The sequence below is a fragment of the Nyctereutes procyonoides genome, unplaced genomic scaffold (genome assembly GCF_905146905.1).
Source record: "Nyctereutes procyonoides isolate TBG_1078 unplaced genomic scaffold, NYPRO_anot_genome, whole genome shotgun sequence".
Lineage (NCBI taxonomy): Eukaryota > Metazoa > Chordata > Mammalia > Carnivora > Canidae > Nyctereutes > Nyctereutes procyonoides.
In genome coordinates, this window is record NW_026575133.1 from 33,290,667 (window position 1) to 33,315,676 (window position 25,010).

The 25,010-nt window shown below is 68.9% G+C and overlaps 3 protein-coding genes across 3 annotated transcripts in view; all 3 read left to right on the forward strand.

Annotated features, from left to right (window-relative positions):
- Positions 1-8,387, forward strand: part of KNDC1 (kinase non-catalytic C-lobe domain containing 1) — a 50,525-nt gene extending 42,138 nt beyond the window's left edge. Inside the window, exons 21-30 of the mRNA XM_055345760.1 lie at positions 2,003-2,116; positions 2,729-2,876; positions 2,976-3,155; positions 3,621-3,824; positions 4,096-4,178; positions 4,384-4,534; positions 6,150-6,272; positions 6,344-6,403; positions 6,755-6,912; positions 8,156-8,387. Of these exons, the coding sequence (XP_055201735.1) occupies positions 2,003-2,116; positions 2,729-2,876; positions 2,976-3,155; positions 3,621-3,824; positions 4,096-4,178; positions 4,384-4,534; positions 6,150-6,272; positions 6,344-6,403; positions 6,755-6,912; positions 8,156-8,387 (1,453 nt within the window). The remainder of the gene's footprint in view (positions 1-2,002; positions 2,117-2,728; positions 2,877-2,975; positions 3,156-3,620; positions 3,825-4,095; positions 4,179-4,383; positions 4,535-6,149; positions 6,273-6,343; positions 6,404-6,754; positions 6,913-8,155) is intronic.
- A 5,473-nt stretch (positions 8,388-13,860) lies between these two features.
- UTF1 (undifferentiated embryonic cell transcription factor 1) lies at positions 13,861-16,372 on the forward strand. Its single transcript, XM_055346319.1, has 3 exons — positions 13,861-13,967; positions 14,006-14,415; positions 15,879-16,372. The coding sequence occupies exons 1-3, from the start codon at positions 13,861-13,863 to the stop codon at positions 16,370-16,372; spliced, it is 1,011 nt and encodes a 336-aa protein (XP_055202294.1).
- A 5,591-nt stretch (positions 16,373-21,963) lies between these two features.
- On the forward strand, positions 21,964-25,010 carry VENTX (VENT homeobox). Its single transcript, XM_055345761.1, has 3 exons — positions 21,964-22,198; positions 23,799-23,953; positions 24,630-25,010. The coding sequence occupies exons 1-3, from the start codon at positions 21,964-21,966 to the stop codon at positions 25,008-25,010; spliced, it is 771 nt and encodes a 256-aa protein (XP_055201736.1).

A 25,010-nucleotide genomic window follows, 5' to 3' on the forward strand; every position in this document is an offset into this window, starting at 1 on the left:
TTCTCCCAAGGTGGGCTCCACCTGGCTGGCTGCGCTAGGAGCCTTCCACTGGCCCTGGGCCCTAGGCCGACCCTTGGACTCAGACCTTAGCCTCCATCTTCTTTGTGATGAGTGTACCACACACACCGAGGGCTGGCTGTGCGATGACAGGAGATGTGTGTGTGCCTGTGTGAGTGGAGTGTGTGTATGTGAGTGGGATGTGTGCATATGTGCAGGAGTGTGTTTGGTGTATGAGCAGTGGGTGTGTTTATGTGCATGAGGGAGTGTACATGTGTAAGTGGGGTGTGTGCATGTGAGTGAGGTGTGTGCATAAGTGCATGAGTGTGTGTACGGTGTGTGAATGGGGAGTGTATATATGTGCATGGGGGAGTGTGCATGTGTGAGTGGGGAGTGCATATTGCATGAGTATGTGTGTGGTGTGAGGGGGGTGTGTGTACCTGTGTGGGTTGTGTTCATGTGTGTATGTGTGTGAGTAGGGTGTGCGCGTATGTGCATGTGGCGGTGTGAGTGGGATGTATGCATATGTGCATGGGTGTGTGTGTGTGCATGTTTGTGGGTGAGGAGTGTATGTGGTATGTGAGTGGGATGTGCGTATATGTGCATGAGGGGGTTATGCATGTGTGTGTGGTGTGTGCATGGGGGAATGTGTGTGTTGAGGTTTTTCATGGTGTGCATGTATCTGCCTGTGGGGGAATGGGGGGTATATATGTGCATGGGTGGGGGTGTGTGTGAGTGGGGTGTGCATGGGGGGGTGTGTGTTGAGGGGTCTCACATGGTGTGCATGTCTGCATGTGTGTGTGGTGCAAGTGGTGTGTGTGACACAGGTGCGTATATGAGTGGGGTGTGTGTACACAGATGTGTGTGCACGGGTGTGTGGGTGGGTGGGGTGTGTGTGCATAAGTGTGTGCACAGGTGCGTGTGTGCACATAGGTGCATTAAGTGGGGGGTGTGCATGGGTATGTCACGGGTGCGTGTGAGTGCAGTGTATGTGTGTGCATGGTGCATATGTGAGTGGGGTATATGCGTGCATGGGTGCATGTGTGGGTGGTGTGTGCATGGGCTGTGTGTGCACGAGTGTGTGTTTGGGGGTGTACACGGGTGCATGTGTGCACGGGTGTGTATGCACAGGTGCGTTGTGAGGGGGTGTGTGTGCACAGGTGCGCATTGCACGGGTGCGTGTGTGAGTGAGCTGTGCGTGGGGGCGTGTACGAGTGCGCGCGGCAGCCCCGCGCGGGGGCTTTGGCTGCTGGAGGACGCGGCTCCCCCGCAGGCTGGTCCCGGCGCCCACGGCAGCCGCAGCCCACGGAGGCCGGCCCGGGCACCCACCTGGCTCCAGGCGCCGTGTCCGCTCTCGGAGGCCCGGCGTGGTGGCCGGGGAGGCGGCCTCGCAGGACCCTCACGCCTTGCCTGTTTCTGGGACCGAGTCACTGAGCGGCGCGGTGTTGCCCGACCTGGGGCTCCCTGGGGCGCCCCGAGGCTGGGGATGCTCGTCCCCTCACCGGCTGGTTTGCCAGAGGAACCGAGAATGTGGGGGCACAAATTGCCAGCCTCGCCCCTGATGCAGCGAGTTCGGGCTAGGGGCTGGGTCCCGGGCCGCGCGGGGGTTCCGAACGGGTTCCAGAAGCCCGTGGGGAGGGCGCCTCAAAATCAGTGGTAAAGAGGGTCCTCCGCCCGGAGATGGTTGGGAGCCCCTCGCGTTCCCAGCGCCCCACACGCCCCTTTACCTCTCCCGCCGTCCTCCTGGCGAGGGCGAGCATGCACGCGCGCCCACGCACGCAGCCCACCCGCCTGCACGCTCACGCACATTCACACGGCTCCCTTCCACACGCCTACCCCAGCACCGCTAACGGAGGCCGTGGGGAGCCGGGCCTCCCCCACGTACCCGAGGCACGGGCGGGCTCCGGCGGCAGGAGAGGCCTGCGGGCCCTGGACGGCGGCTGGGGGTCGGGGTGGGGAGCGGCCCGGGCCCCCGCCGTGCCCTGAGCGCGTCGTGTTGCCGCAGCGACGCCTTCCTGGAGGGCTACGTGCAGCAGTTCCTGTACACCTTCCGGTACTTCTGCACGCCCCACGACTTCCTGCACTTCCTGCTGGACCGCATCAACAGCACCCTGTCCAGGTACGGCCGTGACCCCCGGCGCACCCCGGGGACTCTGCGGGGCCGGGGTCCCAGGGACCCTGACAAGGACGAGGCCGCAGCCTGGTCGGGGAAGGAAGAGCAAAGACGGAGGACGGAGGGCACACGGGAAGGGACCCAGGCGGCGAGGCCGCGGACGCTCCGGGAGGCGGTGGGCGCGGGGCCCGTGGGAGGTGAGCGCGTGGCAAGCCCTCGGCCTTCCGCAGCCGCACACAGGGTGAGGGCCGGGGTCAGGGGAGGGGAGGCGCGACGGACGGGCTGTGGCCTGCTGTCCGAGCCAGCCCGTCGCCCCCGCCAGACCCCCATGCGCCCCTCGGCAGGCCTGCATGCGGTGCCCAGGCTGGGAGCTCCAGAGCCGCAGCCCGACGGCCGTCACCTCCCACCCTGGGGGCAGGGACTCACAGGAGACACCTCCATGCGTGGAGCCCAGCTGCGGGGGGGGAAGCGCCCCAGGAGACCGGGGCCCAGCTGGCCAGCTACCGCCTCTGCGTCCCGCCCTCCTGAAGACGGCCTCGTCCAGACCCCACTCGGCCCTCTGCCCCCGCAGGGCTGGGGGGACCCGCGCGGCTCACCTGTCGTCCCCTCTGCCCGCAGGGCCCACCAGGACCCCAGCTCAACCTTCACCAAGATCTACAAGCGAAGCTTCTGCCTGCTGCAGGCCTGGCTGGAGGACTGCTACGCCGTGGACTTCACCCGCAACAGCGGGCTCCTGGGCAGCCTCGAGGACTTCATCTCCTCCAAGGTGACGCAGGCACAGCCCCTGGGCCCCCGCGGGCGGCGCCGGGGCCCTGATGGCCACCACCGTCAGGGTGGCAAGTGACCACCTTGCGCTCCTGCCCAGATCCTGCCCCTGGACGGCTCCGCGGAGCACCTGCTGGGCCTCCTGGAGGTGGGCGCGGAGCGGCGGGCCGAGGGCCCCTCACGGGGCGCGGACCTGGAGCACCCCAAGGAAGCCGAGGAGGACGCCAGGCCTCTCAACGCGCTCTGTAAGAGGCTCTCGGAAGACGGCGTCTCCCGGAAGGTGGGGGCCTCTCCCGGGTGGGCCTCCCGGGGCGGGTGCCGTGGCTCCCCAGCCCAGCCCAGCGAACTCCGGGGGCTGCGCGCACGTGGACCCGTGGGCAGACACGCCCACAATGTTCCCCACGCTGCCGGCCCGGGGCGCCAGCCCGTGAGGCCTCGCCCCGCTGAGGACAGGACGGCGGGGGAGCCCCGGCCCGGAGGACCAGCGTTCCCCACCCTCGGGCCAGGGGCCTGGGTGGAAGGCACCACTCGGGACGTGGCCCGGGCCGGGGGCCTGGGGGGCCTGTCCACAGTGTACGGGGACTTCAGTGGCTCTGTCTGCGAGGGACCTGCCCGGGGGACCGGGACAGGTGTCCTCGGGCCAATGCGGCCACGGGCGGGAGGCGTTTGCGCGGGGGCTCTAGCCGGGCCGCTCCTCCCCGACCCCACAGCGGTGCCCCTTCAGCACGGCCCGCCTGCCCCGCAGAGCTTCCCCTGGAGGCTGTCCCGGGGCAACGGGCTGGCGCTGCCGCACAAGGAGCGTCAGTACAGCATCGCGTCGGCGCTGCCCAAGCCCTGCTTCCTCGAGGACCTGTACGGGCCGTACGCCAGGGCCGGCGAGAAGGGGCCCTGCTTCCTGACCGAGTACAGCACCCAGCAGCTCTGCAGCCAGCTGACGCTCCTGCAGCAGGTGAGGGCGCCGGCCGCGCGGCCCCCCCCCGCCGCCACCCGTGCCCCCCCGCGGGCCCCCCCGCCCCCGTCCCCCCACCCCCACCACCCCCCCGCGGCCCCCGCCTCCCCGAGCCCGCCCCACGCGCTCCACGCCTGGGCCCCAGGTGGCAGCCGAGGCGGTGACCGAGTGATCCCACCTGTGGCCACGACGGCTGCGGGGCGGGTCCCCGACATGCGGCCCGGCCTCGAGGCCCGGAGACGCCCGACGTCCGCGCCCTTGTCCCCGACAGGAGCTGTTCCAAAAGTGCCATCCCGTCCACTTCCTAAACTCCCGGGCCCTGGGCGTCATGGACAAGAGTGTGGCCATCCCCAAGTGAGTGTCCCCGGGGGGCGTCACTCGGAGTCCGGGCCGCGCGGCCGGAGCCAGGGTTTGGGGCCTCCCCGAGGGGCTCGCGGGCCCCGGTGGCCTGTCTACGGCCTGGGGCCCGGCGCCCCCGCGTGTGCAGAGCCCCCTGCGGCCCCCGCGGACCTGGCAGCACCCTGCGGCCCCGCCGTGACGGGCACCCGTGTCTCCCCAGGGCCAGCTCCTGCGAGTCCCTGTCAGCCAAAACCTGCAGCCTGTTTCTGCCCAATTACGTGCAGGACAAGTACCTCCTACAGCTCTTGCGGAGCGCGGACGACGTCAGCACCTGGGTGGCCGCCGAGATCGTGACCAGCCACACCTCCAAGGTGGGCGCCTCGGCTCCGTCCCACGGGGCCTTCGGGCCGAGCGCGGCCGCCGGCTGCCTCCCGGGGACCCTCCGGCGTTCCCCACGCGCAGGGAAGCCACACTCAACCCCAGGCAACGGGTACAAGTAGCGTCACAGCTTCCGCGGACGGTGACGTCGGCCACACGGTCGGCTCCCCGCGGCGCCGCCTGCAAGTGCGCACTGGCTCTGCACGCCGTGACAGGCCCCTCCTCCGTGGAACTTGCACACGTATCCGTGTGCACGCAGAGCCCCACGCGTGTGCATACACGCCAGTACGCGCAAATACACGCCTTCACACACGCCCCTCACACCTACCTCCTCACACTCCCTCACGCCCCTCACGCCCCTCACACTCCGTCACGCCTCCACACACACACACCCTCACACCCCCTCATGGCCCCTCACTATCCTTCACGTTCCGTCACTGCTCCTCACACACTCCCCCTCACACTCACCCCCTTACACTCCCTCACACACACACTCCCTCATGCCTCCTCACACACACCTCACACCCCCTTCACACACTCTCACACTCCGACACACCATCACACATACTCCCTTACGTTCCCTCACACCCCTTCATAGTCCGACACACTCCCCCTCACACACTCCCTCATGCATCCTCACACGCCCCCTCACACCCCCTCACACACATGCCCCCTAACACACACTCCCCTTCACACACACCTACCTCCTCACACTCAGTCCCTCACACTCCCTCACGCCCCTCACATGCCCCCTCACACCACCACACATGCCCCCACACACTCCCTCACGCCCCCTCACACACTCTGCCTCACACCTCCTCACACCCCCTCACACACATGCCCCCTAACACTCAGTCCCTCACACTCCCTCACACTCCCTCACAGACTCCCTCACTCCCGCTCACACATGCCCCCTCACACCACCTCACATGCCCCTCACACGCCCCCCACCACCTCACATGCCCCCTCACACGCCCCCTCACACCACCTCACATGCCTCCTCACACTCTTCACACACTCACACTCCCTCACACACACCTCACACATGCCCCCACACTCCCTCACGCCCCTCACACTCTGCCTCACGCCCCCTCACACACAGCTGCCTTCGCACACATAGTGCCCGACCCCCGGAGCCTCTCCCGAATCCTGCTACCCACGTGGTTCCTCTCACGGATTCCCCGACGCACACGCCCTCTCTCTGCCGTGCTCACACCTGCTCGCGCACTCACACTCACACTGGGCTCAGTCAGAGGGCACCCCCGAGGGGCTCCCGGCGCCCCGTGCCTGAGCCGGCTCCCAGGGCGGGGACCGTGGCGCCCAGCTGTGCCCCGTCCTGCTCGCCCCGCGCCCCTGGAGCCCGTCCCCGTGAGGCGGCACCGGCAGGCGGAGGACTGAGGGCCGCGCGCTGGGGCGGCCCCGTGTGACGCGGCCCCTTCCCGGGTGGACACCGCCGCTCCGCGGGCAGCGACCCCTCGACCCCTCGACGCAGCGGCGGCCTCAGCCCCACGGGCCGCCCCTTCCCAGCAGCCCCCCCCCTGCGCCGCGCGGCCCGCGCTCCCCACACCTGGCGCGGGTGGCCCTGACCGTGTCCCTGCCCGCCCCCAGCTGCAGGTGACTCTGCTCTCCAAGTTCCTGCTGATCGCCAAGTCCTGCTACGAGCAAAGGAACTTCGCGACGGCCATGCAGATCCTGGGGGGCCTGGAGCACCTCGCCGTCAGGCAGTCCCCCGTGAGTGGCGGCCCGGCCGCGGGGGCGCAGGGACACCGGCCCGGCCGCACCTCACCGTGCGTTTCTTCCAGGCCTGGAGGGTTCTACCCGCGAAGACAGCGGAGGTCATGGAGGAGCTGAAAGCCGTGGAGGTACTGGCGCCCCGCGGCCCCGCCCCGCAGCCGCGAGCAGCCCAGCCAGCCCCACTACCGGCCGTGTCCCCCCGGGGCCTCACCGGGCGGGGTGGGGGGGGCGGGTGCCCATAGGGCGGGACCCGCAGAGCCGCCCCTGGAAGGCTGCGCTCCCCAACAGCGGCAGCGACCCCGGCCCCGACGGCTGGCGCGCGAGCCCTGGCGCTCGGCCTCCCTGGCGCTCCCGGGCCGCCCGCGCTCCTCCGTCACCCAGCGACAGCGGGTCAGGGCCGAGCGGCCGCGCCCAGGGGGCTGCATGCGGCTCCCCCTCACCCCCTCGCCCGTGCCCGCCCGCGCCCTGGCCGGCCCCAGGTCTTCCTGAAGAGCGACAGCCTGTGTCTGATGGAAGGCCGCCGCTTCCGCGCCCAGCCCACGCTGCCCTCGGCCCGCCTCCTGGCCATGCACGTCCAGCAGCTGGAGACCGGGGGCTTCACCATGACCAACGGCGCCCACAGGTGGAGCAAGCTCAGGTGAGGGGGCCGCGCCCTGGGGCTGCTGCACTGCGGCCAGTCCTCGGCCCCCCCCCATGCTGCCGCGGGGCCCCTGCCCGGCACCCGGGGCCACCCGCCTGGGAGGGGCTGCTGGCGGTGACCCCGTGGCGCCCCAGGCGAGGAGCCCCGCCTCCAGACGCCCTCCCCGTCAGGGTGCCCTTGCCCCCCTTGCTGCCCCCGCAGCACCCACGTGGGCGAGCAGGTCGGGGCAGGGCAGGCCTCGGCAGGCACGGCCCAGGGGGCCCAGAGCCCCGCGGCGCCCCCCTCCCCGGTCACCAGCTTGACGGTTGTCTGACACGCAGCACAGCGCGCGGTCCGCGCCGGCGACACAACGCAGCGGCTGGAGGGAAGGCCACAGTCCAGAGGCGGCGGGGCGGGCTCTGACGACGACGCCCCTTGCCTTGCTTTACGTCCGATGTGCACGCGTGTTTGTCTTCAACTTATGTTCTTTAGATTTTAGAGGGAGAGACAGATGGGCGGTGGGGTGGGGCAGAGGGACAGGGACACCCCCGAGCAGGCTCCACGCCCCGCATGGAGCCCCACGCGGGGCTCGATCTCAGGATCCGGGGACCGCGACCGGAGTCAGACTGAGCCCCCCGGGCGCCCCGCACGTTTGTGTTTTAACAACCAAAAGTGCACGCTTCGTTCTGGCCCCGCCTTCCCTCATCCGCCACCGGGGTGGGAACCTCTGTAAGGCCCGCAGCCTCCCCGGGCATTAGTCCCGACTTCTGCTTCCTGCTCCCCGTGTCCCGGACGACGCCCGGGGCGTGCGGGTCACAGCGCTCCGGGGAAGGGAGCCCTGGGACCCGGCGGTGGCCAGTTCCCGGGGCGTAGATGATCCCGTGGTGGCGGCTCCTGAGCCACATCACGTCCCTGAGCACAGCCCTGGGGTGACCCCGCGTGCGTCTGCCCCAGGGACCTCCTCTGGGGACCCTCAGGGGCTGGCCCTGGGGGTGTCCTTGCTGGACCCCTGAGCACCGACCAGGCGCAACACAGACTTGCAGTGTTCATGCGCTGGAAGTGGCTGGATGGACCGACGGACCAGGGACGGACGGCAGGGCAGGCGGGCCGAGGCTGGCGTGGGCTCCGGCCCCGAGCGTGAGCGCGGAGGGCGCCCCGAGCTGCCGCTGGACGCGGTCCGGTTCGCGGCCTCCCAGGACACGCGGGGAGTTCACAGGCCCAGCTCGTGCACACCGACGCGCACGTCTTGTCCCCGACGCAGGAACATCGCCAAGGTGGTGAGCCAGGTGCACGCGTTCCAGGAGAACCCCTACACGTTCGCCCCCGACCCCAAGCTGCAGTCCTACCTCAAGCAGAGGATCGCCCGCTTCAGCGGGGCCGACGTCTCCGTGTTAGCGGCCGACAGCAGGGCCGCCCTCCACCACATGAGCAGCGAGAAGCACTCGCGGAAGATCCAGGACAAGCTGCGCAGAATGAAGGCCACGTTTCAGTAGCGGGGGGAGGGGGCCCCCGAGGCGAGAACTGCAGCGCGGGGGGCGGGGGGCCGGGAGAGGAGCCCCGCGGCCCGGCCAGGCGAGCGGCGCTGCACCTGCTGCTTCACACGGGGCTCAGGCTGGGCGGCGGGGCGCGCCCCGGGGCCCCGGGAGGTGGAGGTCCAGGGCCCGGAGGGGACGGGCTCCCGCGGAGGCGGGCTCTTCCTGCTCGGGTAAAACTGTATTTACAAATTAAAACAATAATAGAGTAAGTGAACCCCCCAGGAGCCGTATACGCACCCACACTTCTAGAGATGAACCGCTCCCACCCAGCTCCAGGGATCCCCCAGACCCCACCCACCCCCCGACTCAGAGCACTGTTTCCAGGAGTCTGGCTTCCGTCTGCCCAGCAACCAAGGACCAAGATGACCTCTGACCCCCATGCCAACCCAGGTTCCAGGGGTTTCCGAGCCGTCCACGGGCCCGAGGCTTCCCAGTGGCCCAAGCCCCTAACCGGGTCCAGACTCCCCTGCCCAGGCCTCCCGCTCCCTTCCACCCAGACCCGTCCCCCGCTTCCACCCAAGTCTCCCCCGGCCCCCTCCCTCACCCCCGCCCTCCAGACCTCTCCACACACTCTCCCCTCCTACCCCTCACCTCACCCCTTACTCCCCACCCTCCAGACCTCCCCCAGACCCCAACCACCCCCTTCCATCCATCTGGCCTCCCCGCCAGGCCTCCCCTTCCCTTCCACTCAGGCCCCTCAGACTTCCTCCCACCCCCCAGACCTCACCCCCACCCCTCTCCCCCTTCAACCCCCACCCCTCACCTCCTACCCCCCACCCTCCAGACCTCCCCCCAGACCCCAACCGCCCCCTCCCATCCATCTGGCCTCCCCCCCAGGCCTCCCCCTCCCTTCCACTCAGGCCCCCCAGATCTCCTCCCACACTCTTCCAGACCTCCCCTCACACCCCACACTTCACCCCCACATGCCCCGCTTCCCCCGACCCTCCTTGCAGACCTCCTCCTAGGGGTGCAGCTCAGCTCACCCCTGTTCCAGCCTAAGCAGGGGTGCCTGAGTTTTGCAGCCGCTGCCCCAACAGGCCCAATGGGGTCTCGGTCCCAGCCCAGCCTCCTGCTGCTGGTGAGCACCTCACAGCTCCACGCTGGCGGCCAAGTGCCCGCGGCCCCTCGCGCCCTCCACCCTTGCCAACCCCACCACCTACGACAGCTCCCGGGGAGGCCCGCCAGGCTCTGCTTCCTCGCAAAGCACACGGACAGCAGCTCCAGGGCAGCCCCTCCGGTGGCCTGGGGCCCGTGCCCACCTGCCTTCCGCAGCCGTGCATGCGCTGCACACGCCTGTGCCCAGGCTCCTGCCGCTTGCCTTCACTAGAGCTTTGTCAGAGCCGAGGACAGAGGACGGTTGCTGCCCGGATGGTGCCAGGCTCTTCCCGGGGCTCCGTTTCCGGCCGGTGCTGGGGGCCGCTCAGCAGCGAGAAGGCCCCCTGGGCCAGGCGTGCAGGCACGGAAGTGTGGTCCGAGCCCCGACACCATCGCAGGTGCCAACGTCCTTCGGTGGCAAATCGCCGGGAGACCCAGGGCTGTCCTCACCTCAGAATCACGGATTCTTACGACAACCAGCCAGTGGGATTCTGGGAAAGTGGCTATTTGCAATAAAATGCTGAGTTTGTAACGTCAACATGTGTTTCCCACATAAATTCATCGGAGACTTACTTCCAGGACGCGGAGGACTCGGTACCCCGCCACGCGGAGGCGGGGCTTCTGGCCTTCCACGAGGACCCCGTTCCACTAATCAACGCTGACGTTCAGATTCCGAGGTTGCAGCGGCGGAGTCCCCGAGCCTGAGTTAGCGCCTGGCGCCGAGACACATTCCAGTCGTAACGATTTCTTCGCGGGAAGCGACCGGGCTTTCGGCTTAAGCACGACTGTCTGCATGTCACCCGAATGTCACTGGCACAGATTTCTAAATAAAACCATTTCTACGGACACGGCTTCAGACGCCTTTTTTTGTCTGTCTCCCAAGTGACACTTGCCCTGGGGGGTCAGGGTGGGCTCCTCAGGGGTGCTCCTGACGGCACCAGGGGATGCGGAATACCGGCCACAGCCGTGTCCTTGGGAGGCACAGAGACGGGCCAGGTCTGCCGATCCATTCAGTTCAGGGCCCCCAGAAGCAAACCCCGTCACTCCAGGGCAAACTGCCTGAAATCGCGGAGCCCCCGAGACTGCCGTCCTAAGGCCCCAAGGTGACTCCACCACGGTCCGCGGGCGGCAGCGAGCTCAGCCCACCGGAGCCTAGGGGCGGGATGACGGCTCCTCTTCCTCTTCCTCCTCCTCCTCCATCCTCCATCGGGGGCAGGGCCGGCTTCCGGCCACTGGGAAGGGTCCTGGGGGAAGAGCTTAGGGTTGGGGGAGGCCGTGGGCACAGAGGATTGGGGGACGTGATGTGGCACCTTCGGCAGGAGCCCCCGGGGAAGCCCTCCACGTGGCAGGGGGCCCCAAAGAACAAGGGCACCGTGGGCAGCAGCTGCCACCACTAGGTGGATCCCGCGTCCCAGCCCTGGGTGGAGGGGTGGGTCCGGTCCTCACCCACCTTAAAATCCCTGCAGCCCGGTATCTCTTGCTCCCGGAGACTCGAGCAAGGCCATGAGGACCCTGAGGAGCTCCTCTGCACCGGGCCCAAGCAAATCACCAGGTTGTCCTCTAGGTGACCGCTGAGTGCCCCCTCAGCCAGGCTTCCAGGTACCCCCACCAGGGCAGTCCCCTCCCACACCAGCCAGACCACCCAGGCTGGAGCAAGCGTCTGGTGGTCCCGAGTGGGCCGAGCGGACCTGCAGGGAGCGGCGCCGGCCGGACAGCCCAGGAGCCGCGGGGACACCGGCACAGGCCCACTGAAGGCCTGCAGAGCCCCACGCAGCCAGGCCCCAGGGCACGGCGCCCCGTCAGGAGGGAAGGCCCGGCTCCAACCCCAGAATCGCCAGCTCCAGCCACTACTCAGGGCGCTGGGTTACGCTGCACCGAACAGCTCGGTGTCCTGTGTGCCGTGGGGTGGATGGGCTCCCGGCTCCCGGTGGATGGGTCCAGGCCGGCCTTCCTGGACTGCCCTGCAGGCAGGGGCACTCTGGGGCTGTCCTCTGGCCGCCCTTGCCGTTCGGGGCTTGTTCTATGAGCACCGGGGCTTCCCAGGGGTCGCCGCGCGTGGGCCTGCCCGTCTCCTCACCCACCTCCCACCCCTTTGGGGGCTGACCTAAGGCACCGTGGGAAGCGGTGCTTAGAAGGGAAAGGACGGGGCCAAAGACCACGTAAGGCCTGCAGTCCAGTCTCACCAGCGTCCCCATGCGCCATCCTACAGCCGCTTCCCTTACACACGAAGGCTCACGGATGGAGAAGGAAATCACAGATAAGGGAGCCAGGCCTCCTGCTGTCAAAGAAAGATGTGGCCGAGAAGCCAGTGGAGAGGCACAGTGTGTGTGGACCTGTGGGTCGGCGTCCCCACCGCCTCCCCCCCCCCCGTGCCAGCGCAGGCCTGTCACAGCCCCCCTGGTGTTCTGAGTGGACCATCTCTGCCGTGGGCCGTGCCGGGCACCGTGGGGCGGGGGGTTCCCAGCACCTCTGGTCTGCACCCCCCGGGTGCCAGCAGCACCCCCACGTGTGACAGCCAGCATCTCCAGACGCCACCAAACATACCCTGAGGGACAAACTACTCCTCACGACAAACTGTGGCCTGGAAGCAGTGACACCCCAGGAGCATCAGTACACCCTATACCCAGATACCATCCTCTGGAAAAAAAGGAAGCACAGATTTTTGGAGAAATGACTGAATGGCTGATTCTAGGGCTGGAATTGGTCAAGTACAAGATGAGCAGAAGTTTCTGGTCACACCGCAAAACCAGGAAGTGTGGGGGGCGGGGGGTAGAGCACGTCAGAAGGACACAGGAGGAGAGGGAAAGGGGAAGACTGGTATCCTCGACCTCTACACATCATGCGTGGGCCTGCACCCTGCAACCAGAGAGCACCCCTGAGTCACCGAACAGGAACAATTCCGGAAGAACCCCAAGCAGCACGTGTCGGTGCCCCGGGCGTGGCCTGGTTTACCCACGAGGGTGGGGTGCATGGATGCCCGGCCCCCCGCAGGGCAGGGAGGGGACACAGAGACCTGGCAGGCGCCACATTCACTTCTCTGTCTTCCTCTGAAAACCCTTAACCCCAGGCTAATCATGAGAAGGCGCCCGGCAGACCCAAGTACAGGGGCACCCACAGAACGCCCGAGAGGCTCCTCCACGCGTCAGGAACGTGGAAAACAAGAGTAAGAAGCTGCCAGGGTCCCGAGGAGTAGGGGAGGCAGGGCAGGATGCGGGACCGGGTCTGGGGACGGCAAAGACGCATCTGCGGGAAACCTGGTAAGACCCAGACTGCGGCTCAGCCCATGGCGTTGGGCCACCGAGAATTTCTCACCTGGGACAGAGTTGCCGGCCGCTCACCTGAGGGGAAGCATGGGGACGCCAGTGTCTTCCCTGCCACCTGGCTGTAAGCCTAAAACTATCCCAAATAAAAAACCGTTAAAACTACCAGAGCTGGTGCACAGAAACAGGATGGATTTCTGTTGTTTCTCGTTGTACGCGACGACCTTGCTAAATCCGTTCAATTCCAATAACGTCCTCGCAGATTATTTTGTACGCTCCCTATTTGTAATCGCGTCAGCTGCAAATGTCCGTGGCTTTACTTGTTTCTTTCCGGCCTTCATGAGCCTCTTTCCTTTTTCTTGTCTTATTGCTCTGGCTAAACCTCTAGAATAACGTCGACTGCAACGAGTCACTGGTGCTTGGTGGCAGCACCGTTGGCTTATTCCGCATCGCCCCCAGGGATGCTCGACATTCTTAGGCCTGACGTGGGCTGCGGAGACTCTCTAATAACCCGGTTTTCTGCGGAGAGTGAGCCCCGCCCGCGGGCCCCGGGCAGGCCCTGCCCTCGCGGGCCGCAGGGGCGCAGGCGGCCCCACCCCGCGCACGCGCACCGCGCTCGCACCCCCGCAGGTGGGGGCGGGGCCGCACACGCCGCCTCCGGCCGCGGGAGGTCGCAGCTAAGGCCGCGGGGCGGGGCGGGGCGGGGCGGGGGCGCCTCCTGGGGTGGAACGTTCCAGGGCTCGGGGTGCGGGGCGGTGGCGGGGCCCGCACATGCGTAAAAGCGAGTCGCCGCTGCGCCCCGGGGCCCCTGCGCGCGAGAGCCTGAGAAGCGCGACCGCCGCGCCCCGCAGGTGGTTCCAGGTCGGGGCCGCGCGGCCCCGGCGCGAGTCGGCGGGGGGCGGGGCGGGGCGGGGCGCGCGGGGGCGCGCGGGGGCGGGCGGCGTAGACCTGCGGCTCCAGCTGCGGCTCCCGCTCCGTCTCCCGCTCGCTCGCACCGTCCGAGCGCGTGTGCGCGGCCTCGCTCGGGCCCCCGACGCCGGCCCCGACGCCGGCCCCGGCCCCGGCCCGGCCCCGGGATGCTGCTCCGGCCGCGCCGGCCGCCCCCGCCCGCCCTCCCCGCGCCGGGCCCGCCGGACAGCCCGGACCCCGAGCCGCGGACCCCGCCCCGACGGCCCGCCTCGCCCGGCGCGCTGGCGGCCCCCGCGCCCCCGCGCCCCCGCGCCCCCGCGCCCCCGCGTCCCCCGGCCTCCGCGGCTCGCCCGTGTCCCCGGGCTCGGCGCAGCGCACGCCCTGGAGCGCCCGCGAGACGGAGCTGCTGCTGGGCACGCTCCTGCAGCCGTCCGTGTGGCGCGCGCTGCTGCTCGACCGCCGCCGGGCGCTGCCCACCTACCGCCGCGTGTCGGCCGCGCTGGCCCGCCAGCAGGTGCGCCGCACCCCCGCGCAGTGCCGCCGCCGCTACAAGTTCCTCAAGGACAAGCTCCGCGACGCGCACGGCCAGCCGCCCGGGCCCTTCGACGCGCAGATCCGCGAGCTCATGGGGCTGCTGGGCGAGAACGGGCACCCCCGCGGCCGCCGCCGCTCCCCGGGGCCCGGGCGCCCCCCGCGCGGACGTCGGCCGGCCCCCGAGCCAGGTAAGGGGGGCGGGGCCCGGGAGGGGACGGGGGGGGGCGGTAGGGGTGGGGGTCAGGGCCCGGGGAGCTGGGGCGCAGGGGCCGAGGGGACGGGTGGGGGTCAGGGGCCCGGGGAGCTGGGGCGCAGGGGCCGGGAGGGGACGGGGGGGGGCGGTAGGGGTGGGGGTCAGGGCCCGGGGAGCTGGGGCGCAGGGGCCGGAGGGGACGGGGGGCGTAGGGTGGGGTCAGGGCCCGGGGAGCTGGGGCGCAGGGCCGAGGGGACGGTGGGGCGGTAGGGTGGGGTCAGGCCGGGAGCTGGGAGGGGCTGAGGGACGGTGGGGTCAGGGCCCGGGGAGCTGGGGCGCAGGGGCCGGAGGGGACGGGGGGGCGGTAGGGGTGGGGGTCAGGGCCCGGGGAGCTGGGGCGCAGGGGCCGGGAGGGGAGGGGGGGGCGGTAGGGGTGGGGGTCAGGGCCCGGGGAGCTGGGGCGCAGGGGCCGGGAGGGGACGGGGGGGGGGGGGCGGTAGGGGTGGGGGTCAGGGCCCGGGGAGCTGGGGCGCAGGGGCCGGGAGGGGACGGGGGGGGGGGGGCGGTAGGGTGGGGGTCAGGGCCGGGGCTGCGAGGGCAGGCGTGGGGTCAGGGCCCGGGAGCTGGGGCGCAGGGGCCGAGGGGACGGGTGGGGTCAGGGGCCCGGGGAGCTGGGGCGCAGGGGCCGGGAGGAGACGGGGGGGGGGGCGGTAGGGGTGGGGGTCAGGGCCCGGGGAGCTGGGGCGCAGGGGCCGAGGGGACGGGTGGGGGTCAGGGGCCCGGGGAGCTGGGGCGCAGGGGCCGGGAGGGGACGGGAGGGCGGTAGGGGTGGGGGTCAGGGCCCGGGAGCTGGGGCGCAGGGGCCGGGAGGGGACGGGGGGGGCGGTAGGGGTGGGGGTCAGGGCCCGGGGAGCTGGGGCGCAGGGGCCGGGAGGGGACGGGGGGGGGGCGGTAGGGGTGGGGGTCAGGGCCCGGGAGCTGGAGCGCAGGGCCGAGGGCGGTGGGGTCAGGGCCCGGGCTGGGGCGCAGGGGCCGAGGGACGGGTGGGGGTCAGGGGCCCGGGAGCTGGGGCGCAGGGGCCGGGAGGAGACGGGGGGGGGCGGTAGGGGTGGGGGTCAGGGCCCGGGAGCTGGGGCGCAGGGGCCGAGGGGACGGGTGGGGGTCAGGGGCCCGGGGAGCTGGGGCGCAGGGGCCGAGGGGACGGGTGGGGGTCAGGGCCCGGGGAGCTGGGGCGCAGGGGCCGGAGGGGACGGAGGGCGTAGGGTGGGGTCAGGGCCCGGGGAGCTGGGGCGCAGGGGCCGGAGGGGACGGGGGGGGGCGGTAGGGGTGGGGGTCAGGGGCCCGGGTCTGAAGCGGGGGTGGTCCTGGGGCGCAGGAGTCGGGAGGGGACAGGATGGGGGGTAGAGGCGGGGGGCAGGGCCCTTCTGAGCCCGGCCCGCCGCCCCCGCCGCCTTGCAGACGTCCTGCCGCCGCCCTCCGCCCGCGACCCCGACGCCCGCGACCCCGACGCAGAGTCCGCCTGGAGGCTCAGGTTCAGCCCGACCCCGCCCAAGTCTGCAGACGCGCCCCGCGCCCCGGGCTCCCCGCCGCTGCTCGCCGCCGCCTCCGCGCCCGGCCGCCACGAGGACAACGCAGCGTTCCGCGCCCCGGGCTCGCCGCCGCCGCCGTCCCTGGACCGGGAGGACCCCGAGTCTCCGCCCCGGCGCCCCGAGCACCACGTGCCCCCGCAGGCCGCGTCCCCGTCGCTGAACACCGCCCTGCTGCAGACCCTGGGGCACCTGGGCGACATCGTGGCCATCCTGGGCCCCCTGCGCGACCAGCTGCTGACCCTGAACCAGCACGTGGAGCAGCTGCGCGGCTCCTTCGACCAGACGGTGTCCCTGGCCGTGGGCTTCATCTTGGGCAGCGCCGCGGCCTCGGAGCGAGGCATCCTGGCCGACCTGCGGGAGTGAGGCCCGCCTGCCCTGCCGGTCCCCGGTAGGGGCGCGTCTCCTGCGACCCGGTCCCGCCGCCCTCCCCTACTCTCAGTCTAGGTAGTTCAATAAAGAGATTGTTTATTCCCGACCTCGTTCTGCGAATGTGCTGGTGGGGCCTGCGGAGCCAGACCCAGGGAGGACCCAGGGGTGTGCGGGGCTGCTGGCAGGTAGGTTGGGGTCCTTGGAACCCCAGGTCTCCCACACCCTGGGTTCCAGGGCGTTGCACAGCAGCTCAGACCAGCCTCTGCCTTCCCGGGAGCCCTGCTGAGCAGGACGCTGGGAGGGGGTGGGAGTGACAGTGACCTCCCAGCCCGACCCTGTGGGCGGGTCCCCTCCCAGTGCTGCCCCAGGCAAGCCTAAGGAGCGGTAGGAGAGCTAAGGCACCTCCGGGAAGGGGCTTCTTTAGTCCCCGGGGAAGTAGTTGCTCTGGGTGGGCCCAGGCGGCCCTGCCAGGGGCTCTGAGACTTTGGACTTAGGTCGAGGACCAGGCCCCTGCAGTTCTGGGAAGACTTGGCCAGAACCGCCCTGGGAGCATTTTCCAAATAGTAATTGTGACCCCACCCTCCACAGGTGGATCCGGAAGGGCCGTCCCAGAGCGGCTCCCGCCCTGGGGAGATAAGGAAGTAGCCGGGGGCTCCTGCCCAACATAACAATAGATTCCCAAGTAGGGGCCCGTTCAGACGCTCAGGTGCCCCGGGCCACAAAGCTCAGTGACGGGGTGGGCGTTCTGCAGGCCTGTGTTCCGAGGTTCCTGCAGTCCCTGGGGCTCTGGGGTGGGTGTGGGCCTAGGGTGGGTTACAAGCCCCTCCCCCAAGTCCTTTTCAGGAGTCAGCAGAAGACGCCCCCGGTGGGAGCAGGAGTGGTCTCTCTGAGCCCAAAAGCTGATTCCACCTCTCCACGGTGTCGATGGCAGGTCCTGGGGGCCTGTGAGACCACGACCATAGAGGTGACGAAGTCCCCTGGTGCAAGACACGCTCCTCTGCTTCACGATCCTGGCCCTTCGCCATCCAGACCCTCCTAGGTCACAGCCAGGGTGGGCAAATCTGCCAGCCCCCCAGCGGTAGGGACAATAGGGGGCCCCAAACCCCCTCGCCAGCCCCTTCTGCGGAGGAGGGAACCCCAAGGTTCCTCGCCTGGTATCCTCAGTGCTTCAGGCCCGGGAGGGGAGGGGTCTTGGCTGTTCCCATCGCCCTGGTTCAGCCCAGCGGCTCGGCCGGATGCTCCGCTCTTTTAAGACTCCAAGCCCCTGCTTGCGGCCCTCCCGTCGGCCCGCAGCTCCCTTGCGGGTCAGCGGGGTGAGCGCATCCTCACCCTGCTTTGCGGGCCTGTCGCGTGCAGGTGTCCCGGGTCGGCTCTGGTGGGGGGCATGCACACGCTGCAGCGGGAAGGGCGTCCCCGCACGAGCACATCTTTGCCTGGGCCTGACTGCGAGCGCGGGGGCGGGGGGGGATCCCCAGCAGGGTCTCCTAGGACCACTCCTCAGAGTAGGGCCCCTCTCATCTCACTAAGGGCCCTTGGACAATAAATTCATACCTTTTAATTTTTTTTGCTTTAAAATATACATTAAAAAATTGGGGGGACGCCTCGGGGGCTCAGTGGTTGAGCATCCACCTTCAGTCCAGGGCAGGATCGCAGGATCCCAGGATCGAGTCCCGCGTCGGGCTCCCTGCGTGGAGCCTGCTTCTCCCTCGGCCTGTGTCTCTGTCTCTCTGTGTGTTTCTCATGAATAAACAAATAAAATCTTAAAAAAAAAAAAAAAAAAAACTTGCCATCTCAGCCATCAAGCATCCAGTCCAGCATCGCCCAGCACGTTCCCTGCGGTGCAGCCCCCACCCCCAGGCTGAGGCTCTGTCCCCGCCCTCCATGCCCCCTGCGCCCCCGTCTCTGGGAAGGTGCCCCCACGGGGACCTCATGCACGTGGCATCACGCAGAGCGTCCTTCCGCGTCTGGCTTCTCCCTCGGCCTCGTGCCCTCGGGTCGTGTCCGGACCTCCTCTTGCGGCTGAGACGCTTGGCGTGTGGCCGGAGCTGCCGTGCTCCTCCTTCCGTGGGTCCGTCTGTGCGGGACACTCGGGTCCCCCCCCCCGGGCGCCTGTCAGCGTGTGATGGAGCCCTGCCCCCGGTCCTGGGGGGCACTCGGAGGGGAGACCGCTGGTAATTCCGTTTTTAATATTTTGAGGAAGCTTGATGCTGTTGTCCGCGGGGCTGCACCATTTCACGCTCCCAGCAGCAGCGCCTCCAGTGTCGGAGTCCTCCCCAGCACGTGGTATTTTCTTAGCTTTTTTTTAAAAAAGATTTATTTATTCATGAGAGACAGAGAGAGAGAGAGAGGCAGAGACGCGGGCAGAGTCTCCCATGTAACGCTCCAGTGACAAGCGCTTCCGTGGCGGGAACCTTCTCAAACCCCCGCTGCTCTGGGACTCGCTGGGGCAGGCTCCGACCTCCGCAGTCACAGCAGCAGGGCTCCGTGTCCCTGACCTGCCATTTTTGCAAAGAACACATCCCCAAGATCTGGGTGGACGTTCGTCCTCCGTATGACTCTAGGGAGGTAAAACAGGCGTGTCCCCCCCCCCCCATCCCGCAGTTGGGCCGAGGCCCGAGCCCTCCTTCCCGGTTGCACAGGGTCTGCGACTCCTTCCTCATGTTTGCACCACCGACGCGCCCACTTTGCGTCCCTGGGTCCTCCTCGGCCTCCCTCACCAGCCCTGCGGCGAGGGCGCCCGGTCAGAAACCACCCTGCTCTGGATTATGCCCCGGATGTTTGCGTCCCCAAATTCCTGTGTTGAAACCCTTCCCCCCCCACTACCCCCCAGTGTGATGGTGTTAGGACGTGGGGCCTCCGGGGTGAGCTTAGGCCCTGAGCTTCGCCACCAGCCACCGGGATTGGTGCTAAGGGGAGACGGTCCGCTGGCCGGGAGGTGGCTCTCCCGGGAACCCCTGCACCCCGGTCCCCTGATCTGGGCCCTCCCGCCTCTGGACCCGTGAGAAAGAAGCATCTGTGAGCCTCCCAGCTCCCCGGATGCTGATGTCACAAGTCACTCGAGCGCATCTGGAATCCCACACCAGGTCCACGGGGGTGTTCCAGACGTCTGCGGGCCGGCCCCTCACTTTGTCCCCGTGACGTCCCCCAGGGCACATGCACATGCTGCTGTCTCCCAGAACCATTATTTGTGATCTAGATCTAGAGAAACCCTAGCTTTTTTTTTTTTTTTCTTTTCCTTTCAGTGTAACAGTGGCTCTGTCGCAGTGAGGCTCATGTCCTCCTGGCCCATGACTGGGCCACATGCAAGCCCCGCGGAGTCCCCAGCTGCGTCCTGGTCCTCTTCCCGGCCTCCCGCATGGACGCACCCGACATGCAGGCCCTGGGGCTTTTCTGCCCATAGAGCGAGTCACACATATGTCACACGTAGGACAGCAAGTGGGCGCCCCGTGCCCTTGGCTCTGATACGGCCCTTGTAGGACCCTGCCCGCCTCCCCAAAATGTGGGATCTCGGAAAGATGGGCAGTGGCCGCACTCCCTGCTGATTAGCGCCTCCCTCCCCGTGTCCCTGGGCCCTGGGCTGGACCCCCTGCTCCACGGAGTGCGCGGGCAGGCTGGGTGCCCCCATCACCCGCAGCCTGGAAACCAGCCCCCCAGCTGCACACTCACACCAGGTTCTCTCCAGCGGGAGCAGCCACGGGGGAGCCGGAAGGGCTGCGGCCCAGTCCCTTCCTGGGGTGGGCGTGGAGGAGGGGCCTGGCGCGGGGCGGGCCTCCCTGGGCCATGTATCTGGGTTGGCCCAGGGTGGCGGGATGGAGCCCAGGGGGCGGGCTGAGGCCCGGGAAGGTCCCGTCCAGGGAACACGGGGGGGGGGGGGGGGGGGGGGGCGGGGCGGCCAGGACCTCCAAGTGACCCAGGGCGTGCGCTTGGGGAGCCCCTCCCCGCTGCAAGCAGGTGTGGGATTCGGGGGCAGGTCAGCGGTCAGGGCTGAGGCCACCCTGCGTCGGGTCCTGAGCCTCGGAGGAAGGCGGCAGCCACGCAGGGCCCACCCCAGGGGACACAAAGCCCAGCCCCACCCCTGGGGGACGAGGGCCAGCAGCCCGGGCGGTGCGGAGGCACGAGGTCGGTGCGGAGGCGCGTGGTCGGGCCGGGAGGGTGTGGGCCGCAGGACCCCTGGGGAGGACCAGGTGCGCCCTGCTTCCTGCACCTCACAGGTTGGTGCAGGTGGGACCAGGACGCAGAGTCCCGGCACCTGTCGTGTCCACCAGGAGGGCGCCCCTGGAGCCGCGCGCAGGGTGGGGGGTCTGCAGTGCCGACCCCATCCCCGGTCCGAGAGCCGTGCAGCCCCCACCAGCTGGGCCTCGGTCCCCAGGGGCAGGACCGCATCTGAGAACAGGGGCCTCTCCGTCCAGGCCAGCACCGCCGCCCGGGACGCGGCCACCGGTGGATCACTGCGCTGGCGCGGAGGCGTCGGGCCCCCTGACCCTTCCCGACGGGGTCAGCGCCGCCGTTCCCGCTGTGCCCGCCGAGGGCGGCCGGGGGTGTTAATCCGGGCCCGGCCGTAGGGGCCTTTGATCCCGGGGCCCTGCCCAGGCTGGCGCCGGCGCCCCCAGGAGTCGGCCGGTGGGCTGGGGCCACCACACCCAGGGGGCGGGCGTGGGGGTGGGGGCTCCGGGCTGCCCCGGGTCACCGTGGACACAGAAGGCGCTGGCCCTCGGTCCCATCCTGCAGAAAGAGGTGGTGGCCAGCAGCGGGGGTGGGGGGGGCTGGGTCCCCGGAGAGAGGACAGGCCTTGAACCCGGGCTGCCGCGTCCCTGGCGGCTCTGGGCCCCGCTGGGCAGTGGGGCGGCCCTTCTCGGCAGCACCGGGCTGCTCCATCCCTCCCGCTGGGTCGTCCGGGAGCAGCAGGGCGGGCCGCACTCCTGAGGGCAGACACCCCTCCCCCCAGCCACTGCCGGCGGCTCTGAGGCTCCAGAGTGGAGGTGGGGTGGGGGGCACCGAGTACCGAGTACCGTCTGAGAGGGAAGGGCCGGCGGGTGCTCCCTGGGCAGCAAGACCCACCCTGCCCTACGTCCCTCCCCCCGCCGGACAGGACAGCCTGAGGCAGTGGCACCTGCTCTGGGAGCCCCCCCCAGTACTGCTGCTCCCCCTCCCTCAAGCATGCCCTCCCTCAGGTGGGCACACCTGCCGCCTTTGGCACCGCAGACCCCGCGGGCTGGAGAGGAGGTGGCTCCTCACCCCGAAGGACAAGCCTCCAGCTTGGGTGCTCAGCTGGGAGAGGCCACCCGGTGGGGGTGGGGTGGGGGATGAAAGGACGTGACCAGCCTCCGCGGGGGCTCCGCCCCGCCCCGCCGCAGACATCTCGGAGCCGGGGGAGGTGTGAATGGCCTCCTTTGTGCCTCTGAATCGAAGGCAATTAGGTGCTACTTATCTGGGGGTGGGCGAGGCTCTGAGGGCTACGGGGCAGGCCGGCCTCCCACCCGCCTCCTCCGGAGCTTATAAACGCCAAGGCGCGGACGACCTGGTGCCTTAGCCGCCGTCGGTGCTGCGGGACCCTGTGCGTCACCCCCTCTGTCCTGTGAGCAGCCATGTCTCCGTCCCCTCCCCTGCCCAGCCGCCGCCGGCCGTCCAGCTTCCGCTCGGTGGACTGGCTTTCCCAGAGCAGCCGCGGGGGGCCGTCACCGCCCTCCAGGCCCGCTGAAGCCCCTCGGGGGGGCCTCTCCGCTCCCGCCAGAGGGTGCAGCAGCGGGGAACCCCCGCACGGTGCGGGCGTGGAGGAGGCCAAGTCTTCAGAAGCGTGTGCGCCCGGGACGCCCACGGCTGGTAAGGCTGGGGCCGGGGGTGCCTCCCTTCCCAGATGGGAGCCGGGAGGGTTGGGGGGAGGCCTGGACTACAAAGCCATGGGGGCGGGGTCTCCTGTCTTCAGGCCCCCTGGGGCTCCCCCTCCCACGTCCTGGAAGGGCTGGCGTGTGGCCCTGAGCCGTGACACGGTCATTTCGCGCCGCGGGGGAACCGGGCTTCCAGCGTGCGGTCGGCTGTGGGGCTGGACACGCACGTCCTGAAGCTCACAGAGCCCACCCACTGGGCGCCCAGGCCTCGGGACTCAGGCCCGTTGGCGGTGCACCGGCGGCCCTGCGGGGGGTGGTCCGGGGCTCCTCGGGGTCCCTGCTGTCTGCACCTGGGAGCTCCGGGCCTCGGCTGCAGGGCATCCCCCCGACCCCTTGCTGTTCGCTGCGGAGCATTTCTCGGTCTTTGTGACCTAATCATTGCTTTTAGGTTTAAAGCCCTGAGTGGTCAGGGCAGCCCGGGTGGCTCAGGGGTTTGGCACCACCTTTGGCCCAGGGTGTGATCCTAAAGTCCCGGGATCGCGTCCCACATCAGGCTCCCCTCATGGAGCCTGCTTCTCCCTCTGCCTATGCCTCTGCCTCTCTCTCTCTCTGTGTCTCTCGTGAACATATGGATAGGATCCTTAAAAAAAAAAAAAAAGCCCTATGTGATCAAAAGTGGGATTGATGTCATCTGTTAAATTCATTTTTTTTAAGATTTATTTATTTATTTATTCATGAGACCCAGGCAGAGGGAGAAGCAGGCTCCATGCAGGGAGCCCGATGCAGGACTCGATCCCAATCCCGGGATCACGATCTGAGCCAAAGGCAGGCGCCCCTGTTAAGTTCATTTTTGAAAGAGTTTGATCTTAGGGGGAAATGTTATACTTCAATGAAGTTAAATTCTACATTTATTCTCTGCAACCAGTGCCCCCTCCCCAACAAAAGCCAGCCAGTCATCCCTGCGCCCCGACTCCTTACACCCTGCCCCCGCCCCCTACAAGGCAAGGGTCGCTCCCCTGGTCCCCTGCCTGCTTCCAGGGAAGTGTTAAAGTCATTGGTAAGCTCTGCTCCCCCCACACCAGAACTAGAGCCCGTTGGCATTCGGGTGAGGCCCGACCAGGCAGCCGAGCTCCGCACGCCAGCGCTCGCGCTTCCCGCCACCTCCCGGCGGACACACGGGCGCGGGGGGACACTGCTTGAGTGTCTGACTCTTGGTTTCGGCCCAGGTCCTGATCTCGGGGTCTCCCGGGGTCGGGCTCCAAGCTCAGCAGGGAGTCTGCCGGACGTGCTCTCTCCCCCTGGCCGCCCCCCAAGGGAAGTAAACCTTAAATCAATAAAAAAGGACTAACACAGACTTGCCAGAGCTTCACGTTGGGGGCAGGCAGCCTGGGGGCACCGCCGTCCTGGGTGAAACTGCTGGGGGGCTGCAGAGCTGTTCGCCAGGCGCCCTCCTCGCCCGGACCCCAGCCCACACTCCAGCCGGCAGAGGAGGGGCCTGCGCCCTGACACACTGGGTGCTGGGGCCCCCCCATCCCGCGTGGCGTGGGCCGACGGCTGGGCTGATGGTGTTTAATGGCATTTCCGTCCTCCCTCAGGGTGGGGCGGGGACGGCCTGCGGGTGCCCCGCGTGCGCACGGCCTTCACCGCAGAGCAGCTCAGCACCCTGGAGAGCGCCTTCCGGCAGCGCCGCTACCTGGGCCCCCTGGAGCGCCGGCGCCTGGCCCGCGACATGCGGCTCTCAGAGGTGCAGGTGAGGTTCTCGGGGCTGCAGGCGACGCTCTCGGGGTGCAGGCGAGGGTCAGGGCTGCAGGTGACGTTCTCGGGGGTCAGGCGAGGCTCAGGGTGCAGGTGAGGCTCTCAGGCTGCAGGCGAGGCTTGGGGGTGCAGGTGAGGCTCTCGGGGCTGCAGGTGAGTTTCTCGGGGTGCAGGCAAGGCTCTCCAAGGGTGCAGGTGAGTTTCTTGTGATGTAGGCAAGGCTCTCAGGGTGCTGGTGAGGGTCAGAGCTGCAGGTGAGGCTCTCGGGGCTGCAGGTGAGGTCTCGGGGCTGCAGCTGAGGTCTCGGGGGTGCAGGTGAGGCTCTCGGGGCTGCAGACGAGGCTCTCCGGGGGTGCAGGTGAGTTTCTTGGTGGGGAGGCAAGGCTCTTGGGGTGCAAGCAAGGCTTGGGGCTGTAGGCGAGGCTCTCGGGGTGCAGGCAAGGCTCAGGGCTGCAGGTGAGGCTCTCCAGGGGTGCAGGTGAGACTCTCGAGGTACAGGTGAGTTTCATGGGGATGCCGGCCAGGCTCTCCGGGGATGCAGGCGAGGCTGTCTGGGTGCGGGTGAGTTTCTTGGGTGCAGGTGAGGCTCTCCCGGGGGTGCAGGTGAGGGGCGCCGGGCCTGGTGGGGGGCGGCTGTTCCCGCCCCTGCTCTGATGGAGGTTTCCCCGCAGATAAAAACCTGGTTTCAGAATCGCCGGATGAAACACAAACGCCAACTGCAGGACTCGCAGCTGAGCGGCCCCTTCCCCGGGGGGCTCCACCCTCCAGTGACCTTCTGCCCTCCTCCCCCTGCCCTGCGCAGTGGCCTGCGGCTGCTGTGTCCTTGGGCGCCCCCGCTGGGGCCTCCAGCTCTGGGGCAGCCTCCTGGCCCCTTCTGGGATCTCTGCCGGGTGGATCGAGCCTCCGTGGCCTTAGTGTGGGCCTCGTGCAGCAGACAGCCTCCCACGTGCTGCCTCCCGGACCCGGGGGGCCAGGAGCTGGGCCCGGCCTTGGCCTTGTCCAGGGCGCCCTGGGGCCTGTGTGCCCTGCCCCAGACCGGGGATGCCTTCTGA

Excerpts from the sequence above, each read along its gene's own strand:
- UTF1 (XM_055346319.1), top strand. The coding sequence starts at position 13,861 with ATGCTGCTCCGGCCGCGCCGGCCGCCCCCGCCCGCCCTCCCCGCGCCG. Across the intron at positions 13,968-14,005 it reads CCCCGACGGCCCGCCTCGCC|CCCCCGCGCCCCCGCGTCCC; the intron begins CGGCGCGCTGGC and ends CGCGCCCCCGCG. Across the intron at positions 14,416-15,878 it reads TCGGCCGGCCCCCGAGCCAG|ACGTCCTGCCGCCGCCCTCC; the intron begins GTAAGGGGGGCG and ends GCCGCCTTGCAG.
- VENTX (XM_055345761.1), top strand. The coding sequence starts at position 21,964 with ATGTCTCCGTCCCCTCCCCTGCCCAGCCGCCGCCGGCCGTCCAGCTTC. Across the intron at positions 22,199-23,798 it reads GCCCGGGACGCCCACGGCTG|GGTGGGGCGGGGACGGCCTG; the intron begins GTAAGGCTGGGG and ends GTCCTCCCTCAG. Across the intron at positions 23,954-24,629 it reads TGCGGCTCTCAGAGGTGCAG|ATAAAAACCTGGTTTCAGAA; the intron begins GTGAGGTTCTCG and ends GTTTCCCCGCAG.